Source organism: Oryctolagus cuniculus, chromosome 17, assembly GCF_964237555.1.
Source record: "Oryctolagus cuniculus chromosome 17, mOryCun1.1, whole genome shotgun sequence".
NCBI lineage: Eukaryota > Metazoa > Chordata > Mammalia > Lagomorpha > Leporidae > Oryctolagus > Oryctolagus cuniculus.
Genome location: NC_091448.1, coordinates 20,133,150 through 20,158,448, shown reverse-complemented (window position 1 = coordinate 20,158,448; position 25,299 = coordinate 20,133,150). Strand labels below are relative to the sequence as shown.

Here is a 25,299-nt window from a genome sequence, read left to right as displayed (position 1 = left end):
TGGGTGGTGCTCCAGCCATTGCAGCCAACTGGAGAGTGAACCAGTGGATGGAAGACCTCTCCTCTCTCTGTGTAACTCTGATTTTCAAATAAATAAATAAATCTTTTAAAAAAATTTTTTTTGGGCTTTAAAAGAGTTTTAAAAGACATCTAAGGTGGTCACAGCACATAGCCAAGATAGAGAACCTTGCACTACAAAAATCACTGTGCAAGGAACAAATATGGGTTATCTAAGGAGAGATACTCAGAAGATCTGAATGTCAGGACAGAGGCGCAGAAGAAATTTGGAAACCATCAGCATATTGATGGTACTAGAAGCCAAGAGAGAAATCAACCTTGCCTCAGGAACGTGTGCCAAGTAACAAGAGAGGAATACAAAGAAATGTTGAGATAAACAAAGTCAGGTTACAGAAACATCCCGAGGTGGAAGGGAGGTTAAGGAACCGATGCCAAGGCTGTGGGTCAGAGCCATGTCCCTGGCCCCAGCTCTGCCTCGTCCAGCCCTCCAGGGTGTCAGCGATGCTTCACCTCCAGGACTTTCTGCTCACGTCCCCGCTGTTTACCTCTCTCGTGTCCACCATGGGACTTGGCACAGGACTGCACACAGGGTTTAGTAATCCCCACTCACTGGAGGATTATAAAACAACTTTCCACATCACCAGTAAGTGTGAGTGTGGTGTTCCTGGAAACATTTGTTTGCCAGTTGGTTCCTCCTCATTGTGATGGGACAGTTTTTTCCCAGTCCAGGCTCCTGCGGGCTCCTATGCTCTCTGGCTCCTCTCTCTCCCTCTCTCTCCCTCTCTCTCCCTCTCTATCTGTCTCTCTTTCTCACTTCCCCCACTATCAGCCATCCTTTGTTTGGCTAGCTCTGCCTCTACAGCCCTTTTTCTTTTCCAACCCTTCAGAAAGTCTTTGTCCTGCAAATTCGTGGAAAAGCTGCTGGCAAGTGGTCTGCCGCCAGACCTCTGAAAAACAGCACCCTCACCCCTGTCCCACTCCTCCCAGCTCCACCCCTGGGCAGTGAATGGGAGAAAGGAACAGCTGTGTCACCCTTGGCTCCTAGCAGCGCATCTCGCTCTTAAATGGGAGGCCTCTGGGGCTGAAGGGAACTGGACAGAGTGTGCCGAGTCCTTTTTCTGTAAGTCCCCTATTGCAGAAAAATAAAATTGTGTTTAATTTCTGAAACCCGATGCCTGATTTGCCTTGGCAGTCACCGTCCTGGGCTTGGCTGCGAGGCCGGCAACACTAGCGCGCTGATTAATACCAGCTCAGCTTGCTCCCTGCATTATTAACTTTGTATTCTCTCAAATCCTCTTTCATTTGCTCATAGTTTACCATCGTCTCATTGGCTTTAACGTGCTGTCCGAGTAATCCTGACCACTGGCCCCTGGGAAAGCTCAGGGAACACTGCTCTCCCTGCACCCACATCCCCATCACACAGCAAGATGTTGTTCAGCCCTGTGATTAGGCATGAGTCCCATGTTCCCTTCTTCCTGGGATGGGTGAGTTTTGAGTATACATTCGTCCCCTGCTGGACACCCGGGCCCCTGGCAGAAAGCAAAGGAGGTGGATGATACTTCCCAGAATCCAGGGCTTTCTGCCCTAGCTCTTCCGCCCTGGCCACCTGAGCCACCTTTCCGCGGTGCCCTCCTGGCCCATGCTGGCCGTCCACTGAGGCGCCCACAGGGATAGCAAATCGCAATTTGCAGAGCAGACCCAGAGGACTGGGGAAAGGTGGAGCCACAGACAGTCCCTGAGAGGCAAGCATAAACACAGCTGTGGGGATGGGAGGGAGCCATGCTCCTTCCCCACCCCCACCCAGTGTCCACCCCGAAGCAGGGAAAGGCCACCCTGCCTGGAGGACACAAACAAAAACACAGCAGGACCCAAAAGGCTGCCCCCAGATCGCCAGGAACCTGGGCTACTTCCAAGGGCTTGGTGGGGCCCGCTGACACGCCAGGGCCCTCCCTGGACACTTAGTGGCCAAGGCAGCTCCAAAGCAAGTTGAGGTCTGGACTTCAGGGAGCCTGGGCGCCCGGACATGCTGTCCTGTGATCTCAGAAACCCGGCTTTCTGCCGCAGGTACTTAGCTCTTGACCCCTGGTTGCTTAGGGATCACAATGAAGCATTCAATTCAGCAAGCACGAACAGGCCCACAATAATTCCTTGTCCCAGGCCGTTGTTAACTTTAGACCCTGTGCCTGCAAGCCAAAATATTAGACAGGGCTTTCTTCGCCTTTGTTAATTACAGAATAAATAAGTCGAGCAGGAAGGGACTTTGTCTTTGGGGGGTTACTTGGGTGGGATTCCTGCCTTGATTTGTAGAGGTACTCTGAAAGTGCCAACCCCATAGCCAGGGTGGTGCTGCCTGCAGTCCCTCTGGGCAGGCACAGTTAATGCAGGGCCTTGATCCCTTGAACACGCCTTTGGCACAGCTGTGCCTGGAAAGCAGCCCGCTCAGTTGGTGGGTGGACAGCTAATGAGCTGTACTTCCTTTCTGGCCATCAGGGTCCTCAACTGTGAAAATGAAATAGCAGGAAAAAAAAAAAAAAACCAACAGCCTCCAAATACTAAGCCCTCCATGGGCCTGGCACTGTGCTAGTTGCTTTATGCAGATCGTCTTATTTAATGTGAAGTCAGGAATCTTTTGTCCGTTTTATAGCTGAGCAAATTAGGGCTGGAAGAGATGCTCAACGTGGCCGCAGGTCATCCAGCCGGTCAGTGGTGCAGCTGGGTTTGGGCTCGGTGCTCTGATCCCTTAGCCACGGTCGGAACCACTCCGCCATCTCTCCTCCCTTCTCTGAGGTCTTGGGGCTCTGACATCATGATGCTGGATCCTCTCCATGGCTTTCTGCTCTCACCAGTGGCGCCAGAAAGAGAGCGTGTTTGGGACTCTGGTCTGCAAGTGCAGAGGAAAACAGCTTCTGAAAGTTAAGGGGCTCCTCACTTCCTGTGTTCTGGAGATGCCAATCAAAGCTGGACACTGGACACACCCCCGTATCAGCAGGGAACAGCCTGTGTAGAAGACAAACAAATCCTGGCCGACAGGAAAGGGGAGTTCCCCTTGGCTCTCTGACTTCCCCTTGCCTCCTCCCTGGCTTATCAGCAGGGCCCCAGATCCCCATGCTAGGGCTAGGCTGAGACAGCAGCCTACAGAGACCCTCTGGAGCCAGGCGAGTGGCCACTCTGCCCACAATACATACATTGAGAGATTATATCCACAGTGCTCAGTAGGGAACACAAATGAATCATGCTAATGCGCTAAACAGATTGCCTTTAGTATTCACATCATCTCCAGACATCCCACTGGATGTGAAACCCATAAATGCCTGAGAGGCAGGTACTACTATGCCCATTGTAGAGGACACTGGGCCCAGAGAGACTGACAGCTCTGTCTGTCGCCACACCTGCTGGCTGCTGGTTTCTTTCTTTCCTTCCTTCCTTCCTTCCTTCCTTCCTTCCTTCCTTCCTTCCTTCCTTCCTTCCTTTCTTCCTCCCTTTCCTTTTCTCTCTCTTTTTTTTCTTTTTGAAGAGTTAAAGAAAGAGAGAGAGAGAGAGAAGAGGAGACAGAGATCTTCCATCTGCTGGTTTACTCCGCAAATGGCCATAATGGCTGGGGCTGGGCCAGATCACAGCCAGAAGCTTCTTCCCAGTATCCCATGCGAGTGCAGGGGCCCAAAGACTTGGGCCATCTTCCTCTGCTTTCCCAGGCACATTAGCAGGGAGCTGCACTGGAGTGGAGCAGCCAGGACTCCAACCAACGCTCATATGAGATGTTGGCGTTGCAGGCTTACAGGCAGCAGCTTAATCCACTGCACCACAGCGCCTGCCCCCATGCTGGTTTCTTATCAGCCTGTGGAGCTGGAATTGAAACCAGGCTTTGTTCATCTGACTCCTAAGTCTGCATTCTTTTCAATACATGGAGTGTTGTGTAATGAGAATAAAATTACGAGGCTGGAAAGATCCCAGAATATCTTGGAAATACAGTTGTCAGTAAAGTGTATGTGTTACACGTTATAACAACTTCCAACTATCACACGCACCAAGCTTTGGGCTGAATGCTTTACATGCATTATATTAGCTGCTCCGTGACGTACATGCCAGGAAATATCATTTGGCAGAGAGGAAAACAAGTTTAGGGCCAGGCATTGGGCCAGTGGTTAAGACGCAGCTTGGAAGGCCTGTGTCCCATATCAGAGTACCTGGGTTTGCACCCCATCTATGCTCCTGATTCCTACTTATGCAGACACTGGGTGGTGACAGATGAGAGCTGAGGGGATGGCTCCTTGCAACCTGCCTAGGACACCAAATTGAGCTCTGGGCTCCTGCCTTCAGCCTGGCGCAGCCTGGCTATTGCAGACATTTGGAGAGTGAACCAGATAATGGAAGATCTCTGTATCTGTTTCTCTGCCTTTCAAATAAAAATTAAAAGAAAAAAAATCAAGAAGAAAATAAGGTCAGAGGAGACAAGTAACTTGTATGAAGTTGCAGTTTAGACAGCAATGGAGCTGAGACTCAAACCCGAGTGTACTTGACTCCAAAGCCGTGCTCTTAACCGCAAAGACAGTGATGACATAGACTCCAGGCTGTGTTTCTGCCTTCAGGGCTTTGTACTCTATAACCTGCAGATGTTATTGTCATCCCCGTTTTACAGGTGGAAAACTACTGCTTTTCATAATATTATTTTTTAAAAGATTTATTTTATTTATTTGAAAGTCAAAGTTACACACAGAGAGAAGGAGAGGCAGAGAGAAAGAAAGAGGTCTTCCATCCGCTGGTTCACTCCCCAATTGGCTGAGCTGATCTGAAGCCAGGAGCCAGGAGCCTCCTCCAGGTCTCCTATGTGGATGCAGGGGCCCAAGCACTTGGGCCATCCTCCACTGCTATCCCAGGCCACAGTAAAGAGCTGAATGGGAAGTGGAGCAGCCGGGTCTCGAACTGGCGCCCATATGGGATGCCAGCTCTGCAGGCAGTGGCTTCACCCGCTATGCCACAGTGCTGGCCCTACTTTTCATATTATTTAGGCCCACACTACAGACTCTGTGTATTAAACACACGTGTGCTAGTGTCATATTTGCTTAACATGTTGGATCCTTGCTATGACCTAGAAAATGACTTACTTTATAATGTCATGGATCCTTTCCATTGTCCATCTCATGCTCTAGTGCATTAAGGTCTTTTTTTTTTTTTTTTTTTAATGTTTTGGCACTGAGGTGGAACAAGCATAGCCCGGAGAGGGGCAGTACTGAGATCTGTGCCCACGGGCTCCGTCCACCTGTCCTCTGGCCAGCCTTCCCCACTGCGTCCTGTTTGGTTCGGCTTAGCAGCATGGCTTCCGTCAGGTACCGTGCAGCAGAGGTTGAGGGTCCCTGCTCCAGCACCAAGCGGACGTGGGGATCTGGCAATGTGGGTTGCTTGAACTCAGATGAATTACAAATCTTCCGAGTCTCAGTGTCCTCGCTTTTCAAGTGTGTGGCTCTGAGACCTAATCAAATAGAGTTGTAAGCTTAAATGCACCAATGTGTATGAAGCACTGAGCACACTACTTGGCATCCCCAGGGCTTGCTAAATGAGCACAAGTGAGTACCCCTTTTATACAACATCCAGTCCCCTGGGAGGCGGATGCAGGGTGGAAGGACTCCTGGGGATGCTTTCAGAGGACAGTCTGGGAATGGGGAGGGAAAAAGCATTCCTGGCACCTGGCATCAGGTCCCGACATAGCCATGAGTCAACCCAAGGTGCTGAGGGACTTGCTGTGTTCTGTGTTCTCAGCGCTGCTGGGCGTGTGCCGTGGTCACTTGGCCACACTCCCCCGCAGTCATGCTGCCTGAGTGCCGTTCTTATAAATCAGGCCTGGGTTCTCTGCAGAAAAACAGCCTCTGCGGCGTGATGTCATGGTCCAGCCTGGGCCTGCAAGGGAGGAGGGTATAAGCATCCTCTTATTTCTGGAGGAGTCAGTCTGGTTCTGGAAGACGCTCTCTGTCCTCTCCTCCTCTTGGATGCGTGAGGAATTGATATGCTGATGTGGAGTGAGATGCCATGGCGATAGGTCAAAATGGTTAAGACAGGAACCTCAGCTCCGAGCTATCCTGAGTTCAAGTCCTGATTCTGCTCTGGGACCTTAAACTCTGCTCCCACTTCTCCATTCCACGTGTGGCGAAGACAATTCTGATGTGGTGGTGATGGGGCTTTAAGAATAAGTGCATGTGTGGAGAACACGATGCAGCACGTGGGAAATGTGCAGTCAGTGGGAGCAGTTGTCAGGTGCCCAGCAGTTGCTGATCAACATGGCTCGACCATTTTCTCTGCTTTCTATCGACTCAGGAGGCAAGGTTTTCTCCAATAACTGTTCTTTCCTCGGCTCCCCTGCCAGGGGTGCCATCTCGCTGCAGATGAGGAGGCTGGGCACAGATGGAGCAGTCGTGTCCCTGGCCCGAGCAGCCGGCTCTGTGGCTGCAGCTCCCCTGGCTCTTCCTCCTGTCTGAAAGCTGTCTGCTCCGTGTCTTGGAAGGCTCAGCCCTTCCCAGCCGGCGCTGCTGGCTCTGCCGACCCTGACTCTCCCCCGCATCTTCTCTGTGCTCTGTTTGTATTTTGCAGACTGCTGGGGAAGAGGCCAGCATGTGTGAACTAAGTGCAGGATACTCCACACAGAATTCCACGGCGCAGGAGGCCCCCAGTGCTTTTACTCCCTCTGGTGCTGCTCTGGGTGTGCGTGTGTGTGTGTGTGTGTGTGTGTGTGACTGAGGATTAGAAACGGCCCTCTTTCTAAAGGATCCAGGCAGGATGGCCCTCAGCCTGTAATGTACACAGCAGCAGGATTCCTGCTCAGGAAGAATCAATCCACATGGGGGCCGGAAATCTCAGGACAATTCCCAGCTGGACTGGGACCAGGTTCCTGTCTTTCCAAGTCCTGAGTGGTGGGGGTGGGGGTGGGGGTGGGGATGGAGGAATAAGAGAGTGTGTGAGCACCTAAAAACTAGACTCCAGACTCCAGAGGCCTGCGCTGTGGCATAGCAGGTAAAGCCACCCCCTACAGTGCCAGCATCCCATATGCGTGCCAGAGTCCTGGCTGCTCCACTTCCGATCCAGCTCTGGCCTGGGAAAGCAGTGGAAGATGGCCCAAGTCCTTGGGCCCCTGCACCCACATGGGAGACCTGGAAGAAGCCCCTGGCTCCTGGCTTCGGATCAAGCAGCTCCAGCCAATTTCGGCCAACTGGGGAGTGAACCAGCAGCGTCTTTACCTGGTACACCACAGTGCTGGCCCCCTCAAATAAATTTAAATTAAAAAAAAAAATACTAGACTACAATGGACATAATGAGAAAAAAGTCAAAAGTCTGTACTATGCTACAGTTAAAAGGAAGGAGAAATACCTGTATGTAGTATCATGGAAAGATATTCCAGACATATTAAATTTGAAAAAAGTCAACAAATAAAAGGGCCATCCTCCACTGCTTTCCCAGGCACATTAGTAGGGAGCTGGATTGGAAGCAGAGCAGCTGGGATGGGAACCAGTTCTCTGATATGGGCTGCTGGCATTGCAAGTGGCTGCTTCACCTGCTGTGCCACAACATTGGCCCCTAAATCTCTATTTTTAAATCCAAAATATGTGAGGACATGAGGCAAGAGTGAGGGCATAAAGGTTTTTTTTTATTTTTTTAAAGATTTTTATTTATTTGAGAGGTAGTTACAGAGACAGAGAGAGACAGAGAGAGACAGAGACAGAGAGAAAGTCTTCTATCTGCTGGCTCACACCCAAATGACTGCAATGGCCAGAGCTGTGCTGATCCAAAGCCAGGAGCCAGAAGCTTCTTCTGGGTCTCCCACACGGGAGCAGAGGCCCAAGCACTGGGGCCATGTTCTACTGCTTTCCCAGGCCATAGCAGAGAGCTGGATCAGAAATGGAGCAGCCGGGATTTGAACTAGCACCCATAAAGGATGCTGGCTCTGCAGAGGGAGGATTAACCCACAGTGCTAGGAGGGTATAAAGTTTTAAGTTTTAAATATTTTGTGGGGCCAGCGTTGTGGTGCAATGGGCACCAGTTCTAGTCCCAGCTGCTCCACTTCCAATCCAGCTGTCTGCTATGGCCTGGGATAGCAGTAGGAGATGGCCCAAGTCCTTGGGCCCCTACACAGGCGTGGGAGACCCAGAAGAAGCTCCTGGCTCCTGGCTTCGGATTGGCACAGCTCCGGCCGTTGCGGCCAACTGGGGAATGAACCATCGGATGGAAGACCTCTCTCTGTCTCTGCCTTTCCTCTCTCTGTGTAACTCTTTCAAATAAATGAATAAATCTTTAAAAAATATTTTGCAACTAGTACATAGAAAAAGTGTATTTTTATAGAAAATTCAGACATGAACCTAGGAAGGGAAGGGAAGGGGCCCCTGTGGCAAACAGAGGACTTCCCCAGAAGGAATCAACCCCAATGACCCCCAAAGCCAACCTTGAGTTACCAGGGTGCCCTCGGGGGTCGATAAAAACATCTTCACACCCAAGTGGCACGAAAGGTGCAACGAGGAAAATCAAGAGAAGATGCCCAGCTTCTCCAGCTGGAGGGTTTGGGTTTCCAAACCCAGGAACGAGTCTCCCTTGGAGCTCATCATGATCAGACCGAACCCCAGCCCTGCGGACAGCAACACTGCCAACCAGGTTACCTACAGTTCCCTTTCTGACTCTAAGGTCAGTCTCCATGTGAGAATGATCAGCTCCGGAGAGTCAAAGCCGGCTGCCAAGGCTACATGGCAAGACAGAGGCAGGAGCTGCCTTCCAAATCCTGCCATCCAGGACACCATCACTGCCCTGCTTAAAGCCCAGTATGCGCTTCAGCCATCTTTCATCAGGACCCCACGCTCAGCTCAATCCTAACCCACAGTGGGGCTGTGGGCTCCTGACCCCGCCCTGCAGAAATGGCTTGTTTTGCTTTCTGCCCCTCCTTGCTGCCTCCTCTTGTCTTATCACCCAGAAGTCCCCTGCTTCCTTCTGGGAAAGGGTGACCCCAGATAGGACAAAAGGGACAGATTTGGTGCCAGCCTGGGAGTGACATCGAGGCTGCACCATTGCAAAAATGACTCTTGCCGGGAGTGCTTTGGGCCACCTCCTCTGTCCCATTGTGTCCCTTGCTAACTTAGCTTTTTTTTTTTTTTTTTTTTTAATTAGACAGGCAGAGTTATAGACAGTGAGAGACAGTTCACCCCCCAAATGGCCACTGAGGCCGGCACTGTGCCAATCCAAAGCCAGGAGCCAGGTGCTTCCTCCTGGTTTCCTGTGCGGGTGCAGGGGCCCAAGCACTTGGGTCATCCTCCACTGCACTCCTGGGCCACAGCAGAAAGCCGGACTAGAAGAGGAGCAGATGGGACTAGAACCTGGCGCCCATATGGGATGCCGGCGCCAGCCCTGCTAACTTAACGTCTTAATTCTAGCTGTAAAAGAAAACTTTAGATTATCTATGGCCATGATCCCCAAAGCCTGGGATCCCGAAATGAGGATTTTAAGAGGGATCATGAAAGAGAAATTGTGGTGGGCAGGAATCAGTAAACTGGGACAACAGCAGCCACTGGTTCCAAGGGTCAGCGTCTGGGAGTAATTAGAAAAGTTTGGTGCCGACAGCTGTGCGTCTGGGAGTGGAACCTCATGGCCAAACCAGCTCCTGAGCTCGTCGGCTGCCCCAGGCTAATGAAGTCCGGTTCCAGGACACAGGGGCGGCTGTGATGTGGCAGCAGTGAGGGCGCCTGGGGTCCAGGCGCAGCCTTGCTGTGGACCAGCAGTGGCCTTAGGCCGGGCACCAAGGACACACATCTGTCCACACCACAGCGGAGGAAGGGACTGCCCCCATTTCTCACAGGAGACCACAGAGCGAAATGTGTCCTTCGAGGCCATATAGCTGGGGAGTAGGAAGACAGAATAAGGACCCCAGAGCCTCTGGATTCAAGTCCTGGGTTCTTTCCCTGTACGATGGTGATAAGAATGGACACGCTTGGTACATGACATCACCCACGGGAAGTTCTGAACGTCTCCCCTCTTCCCTACGACCTGGGTCTGGAGGGCTGCGGGCACCTTCTTTCTGGGGAGGTACTCGCCCCCGCCCCCACCGTCAGATTTGGGGATCTAGGACCCAGCAAATGCTTCCAAGGAAGGCACCAGACTTGGATTTCCCCTCTCGCGTGCACTCCCCTGGCCCTGTCTCCTCCCCGGTCTGGCGGACGGGCTGACATCAGCGGGTGGGAGTTTCCAGGGCAGAGGAACTCTGAGCTGCAGGGCTTAGCTCCAGGTGCCCCTTCCCCCACGGCCCACAGCAGCCCCAGTCCCAGTCCCAAGGCGGCTCCGCGAGGCCCTTGCAGCTCCCAGACCCTCCCTCTTCCCAGACGACCCCACCGCCTGCCCCCGAAGAGAGCCGGAGACCAGGGCCCAGGAGCCCCTGCCAGTAGACCCCGGCGAGTCCCCGGCGCCTCGCAGCTGAGCCCGAGCACCGGATCTCGGGCGTGGGGTTACGAGGGGAGCTGTCCAGCCCCGCGGGGTGAGCGGGAGGGAGCGTGGGCCAACACGGGCGAGGAGGAGGGAGCCGCGGGCTCCCGGCGCGGGTGCGGCAGCGACTCCCCCTGCAGCCCGCGGGCCCCGGGCGTCGCCTCCGCCCCCCACGTGGCCGCAGCCGTCCCAGCCCCTCCGAGGAAGCGGCGCGGCTTCCTGCGGCTCGGGCCGGGGATATAGGCGCCCCCGCCCGGGCCCGGCTCAACGCCGCCGCCCCTCCTCGCCTCGCCGCGCGATGGCCTCGCTCCGCGCGGAGCGCGCAGCTGGCGGCCCGCGACTCCCTGCGACCCGCGCCGGGCGGCCCGCGGCGCTCCGCCTCCTCCTCTTGCTGCTGGGCGGTGAGCGCGGCGCCCCGGGGCCCCGCGGGAGGCGCGGAAGGCTAGGGAGGGGAGGGGGCTGGACGGCCGAGGCGGACGCGAGCTCTGCGGGGTGAGCAGTGCGTCCTGCGGACGGTCCCCGGCCCCACCTCGGGGCGGCCACAGCACGAACTCTGCTCCTTGCTCGGGGAAAGCCGGGGTGAGGGCAGGGGCCCGCGGACACAGTCCTGGAGGGCTGGGCTGGTGAGGGGGGTGTGCGTACGCGCGCCTGGGCCTGGTTGTGCGTGGGCAGGAGCTCGTGCCACCCCTCCTTTCCAGGCGCGGAGGCATCCCGCGGGGGCATCCCTCGGATGCACAGACGGCTCCTCTTTCTCTTAAACCGGCGCCTGGATCTCCAGGGGTCGCAGCCTACATGCCCCTCCCCCGCAGGCGCCACTGCCTGCTTCACCACCTCTCCACCCTCCTCTCCCGCTTCTTCCCACAGCTGTCCTTAAACCCCAGGAGTCCCTGGCCCAGACTCTTCCCACCCCGGGCAGCTTGGAGCCAGAAGGTGGGTGCCCAGGGGCTGTGGGAGGGAGGCCTAGGGCCGGGAGGAGAGCCAGGTCAGTGCCTTTCCCATAGGCACCCCCCAGCCCCCTGCTGCCCCACTCTGCTGCCGGCTGGGCCCCCGTCACAGGTGGGTGGGAAGAGCCCAGGAAAAGGTGCACGTGGAGATTGTCAGGCTTCGATGAGAAGTGCTGCCCAGATGGAAGGCACCAGATTGCTCAGGCAGGCCGCTCTGCGAGGGGAACTGGCAGAGGGGTTCCCACGTCTGAAAACAAGGGTCGTGGGTTCCACCTAGACAGTCCCTGGGCCAGAGGGTGTGTGGGGGTCAGAGGGGTGGCAGGCCATGGTCACTGAGCAGCGTCTGTCCCCACAGGGAGGACGGGGGAGGAGAACTACGAGACAAACGTCCTACTTTGTTGGAACGACTATAAGGTTTACATGGACTCTATCGAAAAGGATTGGTGCGATTGGGCCGTGATTAGCAGGTAGGGGCCCTCCTGGAGGGCGGCCCAGGCGCGCGGGGGTGGGGGGTTGGACTTTGCTGCTGGGTGGGCCTGCCTCTCCTTCACGCAAGCCCTCCCTGCCCCCAGGCCTTACAGCGAGCTGCGAGACTGCTTGGAGCAGAACGCCGAGGAGTTCGGCCTGGGCTTCCCCAACCCCTGGGCAGAGAGGATCATCTTCGAGACTCACCAGATCCACTTCGCCAACTGCTCCCTGGTGCAGCCCACCTTCTCCGACCCCCCGGAGGACGTGCTGTTGGCCATGATCATAGCTCCCATCTGCCTCATCCCCTTCCTCGTCACGCTGGTGGTGTGGAGGAGTAAAGACAGCGAGGCCCAGGGCTAGGGTGGCACAGCCTTCCCCATGCCCTGCCAGCTCTCGCCCTCTCCCCCCCTCCCCACCCTCTTCCCTCGGTCCCAGCCCCTGCAGGTCCCCGGTAGATGGAGATGGAAGTCGGGTGGGGCCATGGCACAAGTTCTGAATCTAAATAAAAACTTCTTTTGGGTACAATGTCCCCCTTCCCATCCTAGCGGGGCCTGTTCGCTTCCCGGAGCCTCTGCCACCCCCACAGCAGGCCGCAGAACTGGGCGAGTCGGAGGGCTTCATGGCTCTGTTCACCCCCCCATCCCGCCCCCACCCTGGATGAACGCCCTGCCCCATACTCCTTCCTCCCAGGGCAAGGCCTTTCCTGCCTCGCTCCAAACCCAGCACCAGGAAACAAGCAGGAAAAGACTCCCTTCCGGTCTGCACGGCAGCGGGGGGCGATGCAGGAGGAGGGGCAAGGGAGAAATCTGCCATGACTCCTGCAGCCAGGGAGGCAGCCCCCCACCCCGGGCGGTCCTGACTCGTCCCTGCATGCCTGTTTATTCTGAAGGCTTGGGAAGAGGAACCCGGACCTAAGCACCAGGAATCTATCGCTGAGACCTCAGAACGGAGGGCAGAGGCAGTGGGGACGTCCTCGGCAGGGTCCACCCCTTCCCACTAGGTCCCTGGCCCTCATCCTACATTGTCCTGGATGGGGTGTGGCCTACATGGTGGCCACACACTGCCCCCTGGTGTCCACTAAAGCCAAGACTCAAAAGATGTGTGTGACCTGGAAGCAGCTCAGGGCTGAGGCCGCCGGGCCCTGGGTCAGAGAACTATTTGTTCTCTCCATAGCATCCTCTGGTTCTCCCCCACCCTGTGTGTGGGCCTCTGAGACATCCCAATCAACCCTCTGACCTCTCTGCAACTCCCGGCTTCTGCACATGCACACCAGGTTCTCGGGGGAACCTTCACCTCCAGCCCTCCCTGGGACGCACCTGTCAGGCCACCAACAGCATCTGCAACAGCTTCATTCTCCATGGAGAATTGCTCCTTAGTATCGCTGATTCTTTGTGGCATCCCCCGTCTCTGGGATGTGCCTCCTTGCTGAGATATGTGTCCTTGAGTACGTGCGTGTCCATTTCCCGGGGCATGTCTGTCTACGAGTGTCTGCCTCACCAGACACATCTCTTTCTGGGATTGCTAAGGATATTTTCAGTTTTCACTGACAGAATTTTTACTGTATTTCCATGAATGGATCGGTCTCCAGACAGCTGTCCTTTTCTTAAAAAAAAAAAAAATTATTCACTTGAATCTACTTGAAAGTCAGAGTGATGGGCAGGAGGGAGATTGTTCATCCACTGATTCATTCCCCAAATGCCCATAACAGCCAAAGCTGGGGCAGGTCGAGGCCAGGAGCCAGGAACTCCATCCAGGTCTCCCACGTGGGTGGCAGGGGCCCAAGCACTCGGGCTGTCTTCTGCTGCCTCCCCAGGAGCACATCGGGGGAATCTGGACAGGAAATGGAGTACTGGCATTCCTGTATGGGTGTGGGAATCCCTAGTGGCCGCTTCACCTGCCGCCCCACAACACCCACCCTGGCTGTCCCCTTCTTGACACGTTTGCCTTTGTGCCGGTCACTAACACACATCAGGTGTCTATTTGTATAAGACAGGGGTCTCATTGTATGGTATACTGTGCTATAAAGATAGATTAAATACAGCCTAGTTTCTGGCTTTCTTTTTTAAGATTTATTTATTTATTTGAAAGAGTTACACAGAGAAGGAGAGGCAGAGGTCTTCCATCCGCTGGTTCACTCCCCCACTGGCTGCAGCGTCTCGAACCGGCGCCCATATGGGATGCTGGCACTGCAGGTGGTGGTTTTACCCGCTACGCCACAGTGCCGGCCCCCCTCAGTGGCTTTCATGCAGTTGGGAAGTTGACAGTGGAGGGACCTGGGTTGTGGTGTCATGGATTAAGCCGCTGTCTGTGCTCTGCTTCCGATGTGCAGGGAAGGCAGCAGAAGATGGCCCAACTGCTTGGATCCCAGCCACTCGGGAGATGCCGATGGAGTGCCAAGCTCAGCCCTGACCATTTGAAAATCTTTCTGTCTCTCTGTCTCTCCCTCTCTTTCTGTCATTCCGCTTTTCAAATAGATAAATCCTTTTTTTTTTTTTTTAAGAGACAATGAAGACTGTGATGAGAGACAAGCAAGGGATACAAACCAAGTCCTACCTAAGCACAAAAGAAGGAGGGGTCACATCTGGCTGAGAAGATCACAGGAGGGGGACTGCAGAGTCGGCAGGTGACGAGGCCTTAGCAGGACCACGTTCCCCAAGGGGAGGTAGCAGAGAGGAAGGTGAAATTGCTGCCGTATTCCAGGCTTGAGAAAATGAGGCCATGGACCAAGGGAGGAGTGGGGAGTGGGGGAAGAAGCTTAAAGCAAGGACTAGGACTGAAACGGAGGAGCGAATCAGCAGGGCTTGGACACAAGGGGCTGAAGAAGAGGGGAGGTTGGGGGAAGGAGACTTTGAACTTAGGTTATTAAGACAGTGTAGCCGTAATAATAGCAAAGGGCTCGGGCTCTTAGGAGGAGGAATCGGCCTGAGACAAAGATACATAATGGGAGGTGACAATGAAACAAGCACACAGAGGTGGAAATGGGCTCTGCGTCTCCCTGCCCCCCGAATAAATAAAAAATAAAAAGGGATGAGTGTGGGCCCACATTGTGGTGCAGCAGGTTAAGCTGCCACCACCTGCAACACTAGCACTCAATACTGGAGCACCGGTTCGAGTCCCGGATGCTCTGTTTCCAATCCAGCTCCTTGCTAATGCAACTGGGAAAGCAGTGAAGGATGGCCCAAGTGCTTGGGTCCTTCCCACCCATGTGGGAGACCTGGATGGAGACCCAGATAGATTTCCAGGCTCCTGCCTTCAGCCTGACCCAGCCCCAGCCATTGTGGTCATTGGGGGAGTGAACTAGAAATGCAGGATTTCTTTCTCTCTGTCTCTCCCTCTTGCTTTATTACGCAGACTTTCAAGTAAATTCAATCTTTTTTTAAAAAGGGAGATAGGGGCTGGCGCCACGGCTCACTAGGCTAATCCTCCACCTTGCAGCGCCGGCACACCGGGTCGGGGCGCCAGATTATGTCCCCGTTGCCCCTCTTCCAGGCCAGCTCTCTGCTGTGGCCCGGGAGTGCAGTGGAGGATGGCCCAAGTGCTTGGGTCCTGCACCCCATGGGAGACCAGGAGAAGCACCTGGCTCCTGCCATCGGATCAGCGCGGTGCACCAGCCGCAGCGGCCATTGGAGGGTGAACCAACAGCAAAGGAAGACCTTTCTCTCTGTCTCTCTCTCTCACTGTTCACTCTGCCTGTCAAAAATAAAATTAAAAAAATAAATTAAATAAATAAAATGTTTCCATAAAAAGGGAGGTAGGTGGATGTTTAGCACAGTGGTTAAATTGCCACTTGGAACACCTGCATCCCATATCAGAGTGGAATCGAGTACCAGCTTCACCTCCAATCCATCCCCCCCCTCACTATTGTGTACGCTGGGGGCAGCAGGTGATGGCTCAAGTACTTGGAACTCTGTCACGCACATGGGAGAGTGAGCCAGTGGATGTATGGAAGATTATCACCCTCCCTGCTGCAAATAAAAAGAAATGGGGGTGGTGGGAATGGAAAGAAGATGGATCTGAAAACACAGGAGTCTTTTGCACATAAATGCAACATGAATTGAAAGAATGCTGCGGCCAGCACTGTGGCGCAGTGGGTTAAAGCCCCAGCCTGCAGTGCCAGCATCCCATATGGGCACCGGTTCAAGTCTTGGCTGCTCCTCTTCCAATCCAGCTGTCTGCTATGGCCTTGGGAAAGCAGTGGAAGATGGCCCAACTCCTTGGGCCCCTGCACCTGCATAGGAGACCCAGAGGAGGCTCCTGGCTCCTGGCTTCGGATCAGCTCAGCTCTGGCCACTGTAGTCATTTGGGGAGTGAACCAGTGGAATGGAAGACCTCTCTCTCCCTCTCTCTCTGTAACTCTTTCAAATAAATAATATAATTCTTTAAAACAAAAAGAATGCAGCTGGGAACAGGCAGTTCGCCTAGCAGTGAAGATTTCTCATGTTTGAGAATCTGGCCTTGATTACCAACTCTGGCAGCTGATCTCAGCCTCCTACAAATGCAGACCTGCTCTGGGAGGCAGTGGTGGCACCCAAGGGAGAGACCTGAACCACACCCCCAGATTCCAGCTGCAAGTGTCTGACAACTGACTCAGTGATGGGAGTTCTGTCTGTCTCCTGTTTCCCTGCCTTCAAGTAAGTAAATGAAAATATATTTTTTTTTAAAGAAAAGAAGGCTGAGGTTAAACTCAGGAAACACCCACATGAAGAAAGAAAGAAAAAAAAAAGAGGGTGAGCCTTTGGCACAGGGGCTTAAGTCTCTGCTTGGGACACCTGCATCCCACACTGGAGAGCCTGGTTCAAGCCCTGGATGTGTGGCTTCTGGCCCAGTTTCCTGCCAGTGCACATCCAGGGAGGCAGCGGAAGATAGCTCAAGTAGTTGGTTCCTTGCAACCCACATGGGAGACCCAGGTGGAGTTGCAGGCTCCTGGCATCATCCTGGCCCAGCCTTGGCTGTTGCGGGTAATTGGGAAGTGAGCCAGCAGACAGAGCTTTCTCTATGTGTCGCTGTCTCTGCATTTCAAATAAAGTGGAAGTACACTTGGGGCCCGTGTTGTGGCTCAGAGGTCTGTGCTGCACTTGTGATGCTGGCCCCCATGTCAAAGCACCACTGCGAGTCCCGGCTGCTCTGCCTCTGATGCAGCTCCCTGCTAGTGTGCCTGGAAAGGTAGAAGAAGATGGCGCAAGTGCTTGGGTCCATGCCACCCACATGGGAAACATGAATGGAATTCCAGCCTCATGACTATAGCCTGGCCCAGCTCTAGGCCATTGTAGCCATGTGGGGGTGAATCCTCAGGTCTCTCTCTCTCTCTGTGTCTCTTCCTCTCTCTCTTTGTCACTTGCCTTTTGAGTAAATAAACTAAATTTTAGGGGCCAGCACAGTGGAGCAGCTGGTTAAAGCTATGGCCTGCAGTGACGACAATCCATGTGGGCACCAGTTCAAGTCCTGGCTGCTCCATTTCTGATCCAGTTCCCTGCTAATGGCCTGGGAAAGTAGCAGAGGATGGCCCAAGTCCTTGGGCCCCTGCACCCATGTGGGAGACCTGGAAGAAGCTCCTAGCTCCTGGCTTCGGCCTGGCCCAACCCAGTCATTGCAGACATTTGGGAAGTGAACCAGGAGATGGAATCGATCAATCTCTCTCTCTCTCTGTAACTCTGCCTTCCAAATAAATAAATAAATCTTTTTTTTTTTTTTTTGACAGGCAGAGTGGACAGTGAGAGAGAGAGACAGAGAGAAAGGTCTTCCTTTGCTGTTGGTTCACCCTCCAATGGCCACAGCGGCTGGCGCACTGTGGCTGGCACACTGCGCTGATCCGAAGGCAGGAGCCAGGTGCTTCTCCTGGTCTCCCATGGGGTGCAGGGCCCAAGCACTTGGGCCATCCTCCACTGCACTCCCGGGCCACAGCAGAGAGCTGGCCTGGAAGAGGGGCATCCGGGAAAGAATCCGGTGCCCCGACCGGGACTAGAACCTGGTGTGCCGGCGCCACAGGGGGAGGATTAGCTTATTGAGCTGCGGTGCCAGCAATAAATAAATATTTAAATAATAATAATAAAATAAATCTTAAATTTAAAAAGAACTTTTAAAGAAAAGAATCAGAAAAATAGGAGGAAAAGATAATGATCAGAGCAGTAATGGCAGAATAAGCACAAAGGGGTACCAGGGAGGCAAACGAAATGGGGCTTTTGAGAAAGCATTTTCAACTGAATGGTTCACTCAGTCATTCAATGAATATTTGTTGGTTGCTCTGTGGGTCAGGGCTGTGTTATGAAGAATGGACTTGTGGAGGGAGAGGTTAGAGATTAGATGGGAAATTGATGTGGCAGGCTCAAGGGCTGTACAGATTTTCACATGGGGAAGGCCTGATCATGTTTGTCAGGGGAAAGGAAGAACGGGAAGAAGAGAAATCCCAGGAGAAGATACTCAGACACTGGCAGGTGACAGCTCCCACCACCCATGTGCGAGATGGGTTACGTTCCTAGCTCCTTGCTTCAGCCTGGCCCACCCCCAGATGTTGCAGACATTTCTGGAATCAACCAGTGGATGGGGGTCCAAAAGGAAGATGTAAAAGTGGAGAGGATTTTTTGAGGGATGACATAATGGTGAAAGTGGAGAAATATTAAAGAGCTCACATGCATGGCCTCAACTAATAAAAGAGGAAGGAAAGGTACTCTATAGAAAGTAGAGAGAGAGAGGTGGAGTGGCTTGGGGACTGTGGGAAAGTTTGAATAGTTACGTTGAGGGTGACAGGATGTCAAAGACAGGGTGGCCGGGCTGCCCTGAGAGTCCAGCAGTGAGATTAGTCGGGGACTCCGTGGTCATTGAACCAGTCCTGGTGATTTTTTTCCCAGCACTATCCCCCTAGCCAGTGGTGAGAAAAACAAGAACAACAAAAAGGAGAGGGTACCTGGGGGAATAATTCTGCGTGGGAACTGACCAGTATGTAGACAAGCCTGGATACAGAACTGAGTGGTCTCGTCGGGGAAAGGAGTCAAAGACGACCTGCAGAGGCCCTGGGGCGTGAGGACACAGAGGCCAGGATGCAGAAGAGGGGAGCGATGGCTGGGGGCGCGATGGCAGCCTTGAGTCGGCGACGGAGAGCCGCCCGTGTGACACAAGCTACGAAGCTGGCGCCAGAGACTGAGGAGTAGTGCAAAGGACGCGGGACTTGAGGAGACCCAGGAACTGCGAGGTGTTGAAATTAAAGGGCAGTTGCCACGAAGGTTTACTGTTAAAAGAAGCCTAGTTCAGTGGAAACAAGTGTAGGCTGGGGGCTGGAGACCTGGGTTCTACTTGCAGTTCTGCTAACAAACTGCGTTGTTTTGGTGAGTTCACGGTCGTCCTCGGGCGGCAAAGCTTCTACGGTTCTAAAAGGTGAGGCGTTGCCGCCGTACGAGATTGGCTGACGATAAGGGCTCCTCCCCGCCGGGCACCTGTGTCCTGAGAGGCATCCGGAACATTTGTGCTGTGCTTTCTGCCCGGACGGACCCAAGTGGAGACCGGAAGTACCTTGCCGGGAGATTCCGGGTTTCCTGGGCTACTGCGATGGCGATGAGTTTCGAGTGGCCGTGGCAGTATCGCTTCCCGCCCTTCTTTACGTGAGGCTCAGACCCCGAGAAGCCCCGCTGTACCTCCCTCCCATCCCCGGGCCTGGGTTCAGCCCTGATGACTCACCAAGGGAGGGGGAGAAAAGACCCGGCTCCCAACAATACCCTCACTTCCCCCTCCCCCAAGACGCGCCTCTGGGCAGGTGTTGCCTCCCGCCTTCTAATTCTGCGCCTGGCTCCTTCACCTAGGTTACAGCCGAACGTGGACACGCGGCAGAAGCAGCTGGCCGCGTGGTGCTCGCTGGTCTTGTCCTTCTGCCGCCTGCACAAACAGTCCAGCATGACGGTGATGGAAGCGCAGGAGAGCCCGCTCTTCAACAACGTCAAGCTTCAGCGTATCCTCCGTCAGGCTCTCCCACGGCCCCCGCACGCACTCGCACCTGTCCCACACGCCCGGACGTCACCCCACCCCGGCCCCTGGCCCTAACCCACGGTGGGCAGGTTTCCACCCAAGCTGGACTTAGGAAAGATAGGCGTGGCAGACGCCCGTGTTGCCCCCATAGGCAGTACCAGACCCTCTGGTTCTAGGCTGCGGTGAGTGCTCAGGTCTTAGGCTCTCTGCCCTGGGCCCTTTGGCTATTGGCGCCTCCCTCTTCTGTGTGCAGCTGAAACCCCAGCACTACCTTTAATGATTTTCTCCATCTTCCCCCTCCTCCCAGGAAGCCAGGGTCATTTCTTCCTGCTGTCTGAGTCATCCTTAAACCATCTGTGGAGAAAGGCTAAGGAGGGACGGGGACAGAGGATGAGGAATGGTAGTACCTTTCATTTCCTAAACCTCTTTTTTTTTTCTTCCTAAATATTTGTTTATTTGAAAGGCAGAGCCAAATTTTTCCGCCCACTGTTTTGCTGTACGGAGGCCTTCATCAGCTGAGACAGGGATACAGGAATTCCCATGTGGGTAGCAGGGACCCCAAGTTCTAGAGCTGTGATCTGCTGGGTGCACATTAGCAGGAAGCTGGAATTCGGAGCTCGATATAGGATATGCAGTGTTTTAATCAGTGTCTTAACTGCTGCACCAAACACGTGCCCCTAAAACTCCTTTTAACAGGAAGAGTTTTCCTTTACCTCATGCGTGTCTCATTCAGAAGTTGCTCCCATACACGTGTGAAAGGGAGCAGACGGCAGGTGGTTCTCAGTGTAGAATCGACTTGGGATTTTTATCCCACCCAGTGCGTGTGTATGCCACTCCCTTAACCTTCTCCCAGGGAAGCTCCCTATGGAATCAATCCAGATCGTATTAGAGGAACTGAGGAAAAAAGGTGGGTCTGGCTTCCTGGATTCCTGATTCTTCTCCCTACTTGGGTTTTCCTGAGGAAAGGTTAGCACAAGACTTTGCCTTTTAACAACTTTTCCCTCTCCCTGGCTTAAAGCCCAGAATGAGGTATATGGGAGACAGCCCAGTTTCTGGGTGCTGGCTCCCCATTTGTATACAAAATTGAAATCGCTCTGCCTCTGCCCAAAACCTGAAGACAGGTGGGGAAAAGAGATGAGTGTTTTAGTAAAATAAAAATCAACTCTCTCTCTCTGAAAGCTGAGTCTCTTCCACTCACTCCCACCTTGGTACCTGCCTCTTTGTCCCTTTTTAGGGCACGATGTTTTCATGAGTATCTGTTTTCCAGGGAACCTCGAGTGGTTGGATAAGAACAAGTCTAGCTTCCTGATCATGTGGCGGAGGCCAGAAGAATGGGGGAAACTCATCTATCAGTGGGTGAGGCCATCCTGCTGCTGAGTGCTAACCCGTGCCCATGGCGGGCGACAGTTGTACCTGTGCCTGGTGTTCCTGGATGGAGCCTGAACCAAGTGGGGAGGGGCAGGAAGAGGAGGTGCAGGCCTCCCAGCCAGCCCTTCAGTGACTCAGTTTCCCTGGCTGCACAGACCTCTCTGTGCTTGTGGGAGGCCGGAGGCTACGCGAGGGCATGTTTGCAGAAGGCAGGCTGGCAACCATGGATGCTGTTGTTGGCTGGAGCCTCTGGCCACAGGAGATAAATGGGGAAAGGAAGGGGGAGCGAAACAAAACAAAACAAACCTGGGCCCCGCCCCCACTGCACCCTTGTAGAGCTATCCACAGTGTGAATGAGGCATTGTGAACTGTGTGGGTGTGGGGACAGAAGACTCCCTCCCTCAGATTCCTAGTCCCCACCAGCCACAAACATTCCCAAGGGAGCAAAGAGGGGGGAAAGCATCAACAGCCTAAATATACCGCACACACCACCCATTCCTGAGCAGGAGAGCAGCCAGGAGAGGTCACTGCTCGGGCGCGTGAAGCCTGTGGTTTCGTGGTTCCTGGTGTGTGTGTACACATACAAATATAGCACCTGTAGGGTTTGTGCTTTTCAGGCCGCTAACAGAGGTGAAGCGAACCCAGGTTTGGCAGTAGGCACCGTTCTTGGATCAAAGAGTGGAAGATTCTCGATCCTTACTCAGCCCTCATTTTCTGTGTCCACAGGTTTCCAGGAGTGGCCAGAACAACTCCGTGTTCACCCTGTATGAACTGACCAATGGGGAAGACACAGAGGATGAGGGTAATGCCTTCCCCTAATGCTCCTCTGCCTGAGTCCTCTCTCTGGTCTTTCCCATTTCTCTGAGTTATTAATATGAAAGCCCTTAACTCAGGTCTGAGGATTCCATAAACCACCAGAATTCACATGCAGAAAGCCCACATTTGGTTTGTGTGGGTGTGGGTGCACTTTTCTGGGGGTGCAGTCTGCATGGCAAGATTTTCAGGGGCAGGTGTGACCCACGCAAAGGTAAGAGTCAGTGCTGTCGATGGCAGGTGAGGAACCTGCACAGGAGATTAAGCCTGAAATCCCATCCCTTGCTGACTCAGGCTCTCTCACCCTTTATTCTCACAGAGGGCTCAAGATCTGCAGGTGTCAGCTGAAGGGACTGGGCCAACACCCCCAGCTCCACCCCCAACCCATTTAAACACTTTGGTCCTTGGCCAGGCGAGGATTTGGATACCCTTTGATTTTTATGCAGTGTAAACCCCTTCTCAGCTCTTTTCTCTCGACTCCTTACTCTGATCCCAGGATCACCCAAAGTTTCAGTCTTGCCTGGAGGGGGATGGGGGCACTCACCTTTCTGCCGGGCCTGCCAGGCCCCAGCTACCCCGGCACAGTTCCCTGCTCTTGCTGTTTCCTCCTGTCCTGCAGGCCTCTGCTTGCTGCTCCCACCATCACTATGACTTCAGCGCTGCAGCCTCGCCCAGCCCACCACTCAGGCTGGGCAGAGCTGGAGGCTCCCTCGGCAGGCAAGCTCCCTGACTTGAGCGGGTCCCCCGCAGCTTGCCTGTTGCTTGTCGGGGCTTGCCTGCTGCCTCTCACATCTCCCTGCAGTATCTTACCATATCTCCAGATACTTGGCTGGCCCTTGGCTCCCAGCCCTGTGCCTTTGAACTAGCGAAGGGCAGATAGCGATGCTAGACTTTACCAGTCTCCTGGCCAGAGTGCTGGCTGCACCTCTGTGTTAGGACAGGCCCTCCTAACTGTGTCTGGGCACGAGGGCCCTGAGCTCCTCAGGCCTGGTTGTCAGGGGCCCTTCTTTGTGGCCCAGAGCAGATGGTGTCACTCTTGTGCAGCAGACACTACATGGTAGGGGAAGGAGGCCCAGAGAGAGGAAACTAAGCATAAAGCCATTTCATGCTGACCTCGGCTTTCTCCCATCCCTCTCCTCGGGGGAAGAGTGTGGAAGAGTGCACCCGGAAGTGCGGGTGGCAGCTGTGAAAGTGTATGAGCGCCATATACTTTGGAAGGATAAGTTTGTGGAAAATGGGGTAAAAAGGATGAGTTTAATTTGGTGCATATTTTTTCCATAAAACATCGGAAATGCATATTAGGAAGCAACTAAGCATGGATTTCAATTTGTTTGGCACCAAAATTAACTCATACTTTTAAAAAGTTTGTGTTTGGGGGCCAGTGTTATGGTAGAGCAGGTTAAGCCTCCACTTGTGACACAGGCACCCCATACTGGAGCACCGGTTCAAGTCCTAGCTGTTTTTGTTTCTTGTTTGTTGATGTTCCTGGGAAAGCAGCAGAGGATGGCCCAAGTACTTGGGCCCCTGTACCACGTTGGAGACCCAGAAGAAGCTCCTGGCTCTTGGCTTCAGTCTGGCCCAGCCCTGGCCAATGTGGCAATTTGGGGAATGAACCAGTGGATGGAAGCTCGCTCTGTCTCTGTCTCTGTCTCTGTGTCCTCTCTATAACTGCCTTTCAAATAAATCTTTAAAAAATGTTTCTATTTATTTGTGAGGCAGAGAGAGAGACTTGCTCATCCACTGGTTTACCCCACAAATGCCTGTAATGGCCAAGACTGGGCCAGGCTGAAGCCAGGAGCTGAGAGCTCCATCCAGGTCTCCCGTGTGGGTGGCAGGGACCTAACTGCTTGAGCCATCACTGCTGCCTCCCAGGGTTCACGTGAGCAGGAAGCTGGAATCGGGAATGGAGCTGGGACTTCAGCCTCTGCACTCTGATATGGGCATCCCGAGTGGTATCTGGACTGCTGCACCAAACACCTGCCCCGATTCATACTTCTAATTCCACTTTCCGTGAGCCTTTTGAAGTACCCTTGGGGAAGGAATAGGTATGACATGGCTCCAAGAGGTCTCAGCTTCCAGCTCGACTGCTCTCCTCAGTCCCCCAGAAGAGCTGTGTCCCTGACTGCTGGTCTCTCCTCCCCAGAGTTCCATGGGCTGGATGAGGCGACCCTACTGCGGGCTCTGCAGGCCTTACAGCAGGAGCACAAAGCTGAGCTCATCACCATCAGCGACGGCCGAGGTGTCAAGTTCTTCTAGCACACACCTGACTCCCACCTGTCCAGGGCTCTCACAAGGAGACAGACCCAGAATCCCCACAGACTGGATCAGGACTCCACCAGATTCCACAGGGCTCCAGTCTCGAAGGCTGGGACCTAGGAATGGGTTCCTCATGTACCCTGTACGTCTGTCCCTGGTAGGATGAGCTGAGGTGCCAGCAAGAAAAGATTTGCTTCTGCTTGCCCTGCCTCCTATCGCACCCTAGACTGCCCCCAGCCAGGGTCTGTCACCCGAGCACTTGACATGTGTTCACACACCTGAGTCCATGCAAGTGCGCGCACCTGCTCAAGCCTCTGTCTCCTCCCCTCCCACTCCCAGCTGCTGCCGCCTCCCTCCTCAGGCTGGTGCCGGATCCTTCCAAGGGGACACGGGAAGCCCTGGCTGCAGGCAGCCTTCCAGGCAACAGGAAGAGAGGAGGCCCAGCAACAGGCCTGGCAGTGAGAGGCAGGGCCTGACACTGATTTATGATATTAAAATCTCAGCTCCCACTGCCTGCCTTTCAAGTGATTGCTGGGAGAGAGGTGCGTGAACCCAGGCCTGGGAGCCAGGAGAGACCTGTGACCCTTGCAAAGGAAAACGCCTGGGCCGCACGCGGGTTCACATCTGCTGGGTGGGCCGCGTGGTGGAGTGCTGACGGAGCACAGCTTGGGGACAGACCGCTTTCTCTCGGAATTGGACTCATTTAGGGCTCCCTCGCCGTCCCATGTGAAAGTCCTGAACTACTCCGAAGCCCCTCCCTCCACCTGGCTGGTCTGGGTGGGGTAGTTGTGGCTAGGGGGAGCTGGGGGTGGGGGTAAACCGGATGCGGACTTCGGTTTATTGGAGACTTTGGCAAACAGAAGAGGGAGGAAGGAGAGCCCACAGCAAAAACAGCCACTCTGCCCAGGGCCAGGCTGCGGCCAAGTGGGATGGTGGAGATGGGTAGCTCGGTTTTGGTTTGGGGGAGGGACTAGCCCTGCAGCGCACACACCCATCCCCGCGCAGACCGGAGGGACGAAGGAGTCGGAGAAAACCATACC

At 54.2% G+C, this 25,299-nt stretch overlaps 2 protein-coding genes across 2 annotated transcripts; both read left to right on the top strand.

Annotated features, from left to right (window-relative positions):
• The first annotated feature begins 10,650 nt into the window (after window positions 1–10,650).
• RAMP2 (receptor activity modifying protein 2) lies at window positions 10,651–12,391 on the top strand. Its single transcript, XM_051825013.2, has 4 exons — window positions 10,651–10,858; window positions 11,322–11,387; window positions 11,757–11,868; window positions 11,974–12,391. Exons 1-4 carry the CDS (start codon window positions 10,756–10,758, stop codon window positions 12,227–12,229), a joined length of 537 nt encoding a protein of 178 aa, XP_051680973.1. The 5' UTR covers window positions 10,651–10,755; the 3' UTR covers window positions 12,230–12,391.
• Window positions 12,392–19,008: 6,617 nt separating this feature from the next.
• VPS25 (vacuolar protein sorting 25 homolog) lies at window positions 19,009–24,768 on the top strand. The gene is made up of 6 exons (XM_008271522.4): window positions 19,009–19,461; window positions 19,660–19,805; window positions 20,676–20,729; window positions 21,090–21,178; window positions 21,917–21,992; window positions 24,147–24,768. Exons 1-6 carry the CDS (start codon window positions 19,409–19,411, stop codon window positions 24,257–24,259), a joined length of 531 nt encoding a protein of 176 aa, XP_008269744.1. The 5' UTR covers window positions 19,009–19,408; the 3' UTR covers window positions 24,260–24,768.
• Window positions 24,769–25,299: the final 531 nt, after the last annotated feature.

What these genes read in the sequence shown, in the direction of transcription:
- VPS25 (XM_008271522.4), top strand. Translation starts at nt 19,409, where the DNA reads ATGGCGATGAGTTTCGAGTGGCCGTGGCAGTATCGCTTCCCGCCCTTC. An exon ending in CAACAACGTCAAGCTTCAGC is followed by an intron (nt 19,806 to 20,675) that starts GTATCCTCCGTC and finishes ACCTTCTCCCAG; the next exon opens with GGAAGCTCCCTATGGAATCA. An exon ending in AGAGGAACTGAGGAAAAAAG is followed by an intron (nt 20,730 to 21,089) that starts GTGGGTCTGGCT and finishes TCTGTTTTCCAG; the next exon opens with GGAACCTCGAGTGGTTGGAT.
- RAMP2 (XM_051825013.2), top strand. Translation starts at nt 10,756, where the DNA reads ATGGCCTCGCTCCGCGCGGAGCGCGCAGCTGGCGGCCCGCGACTCCCT. An exon ending in GGGCAGCTTGGAGCCAGAAG is followed by an intron (nt 11,388 to 11,756) that starts GTGGGTGCCCAG and finishes CTGTCCCCACAG; the next exon opens with GGAGGACGGGGGAGGAGAAC. An exon ending in GATTGGGCCGTGATTAGCAG is followed by an intron (nt 11,869 to 11,973) that starts GTAGGGGCCCTC and finishes CCCTGCCCCCAG; the next exon opens with GCCTTACAGCGAGCTGCGAG.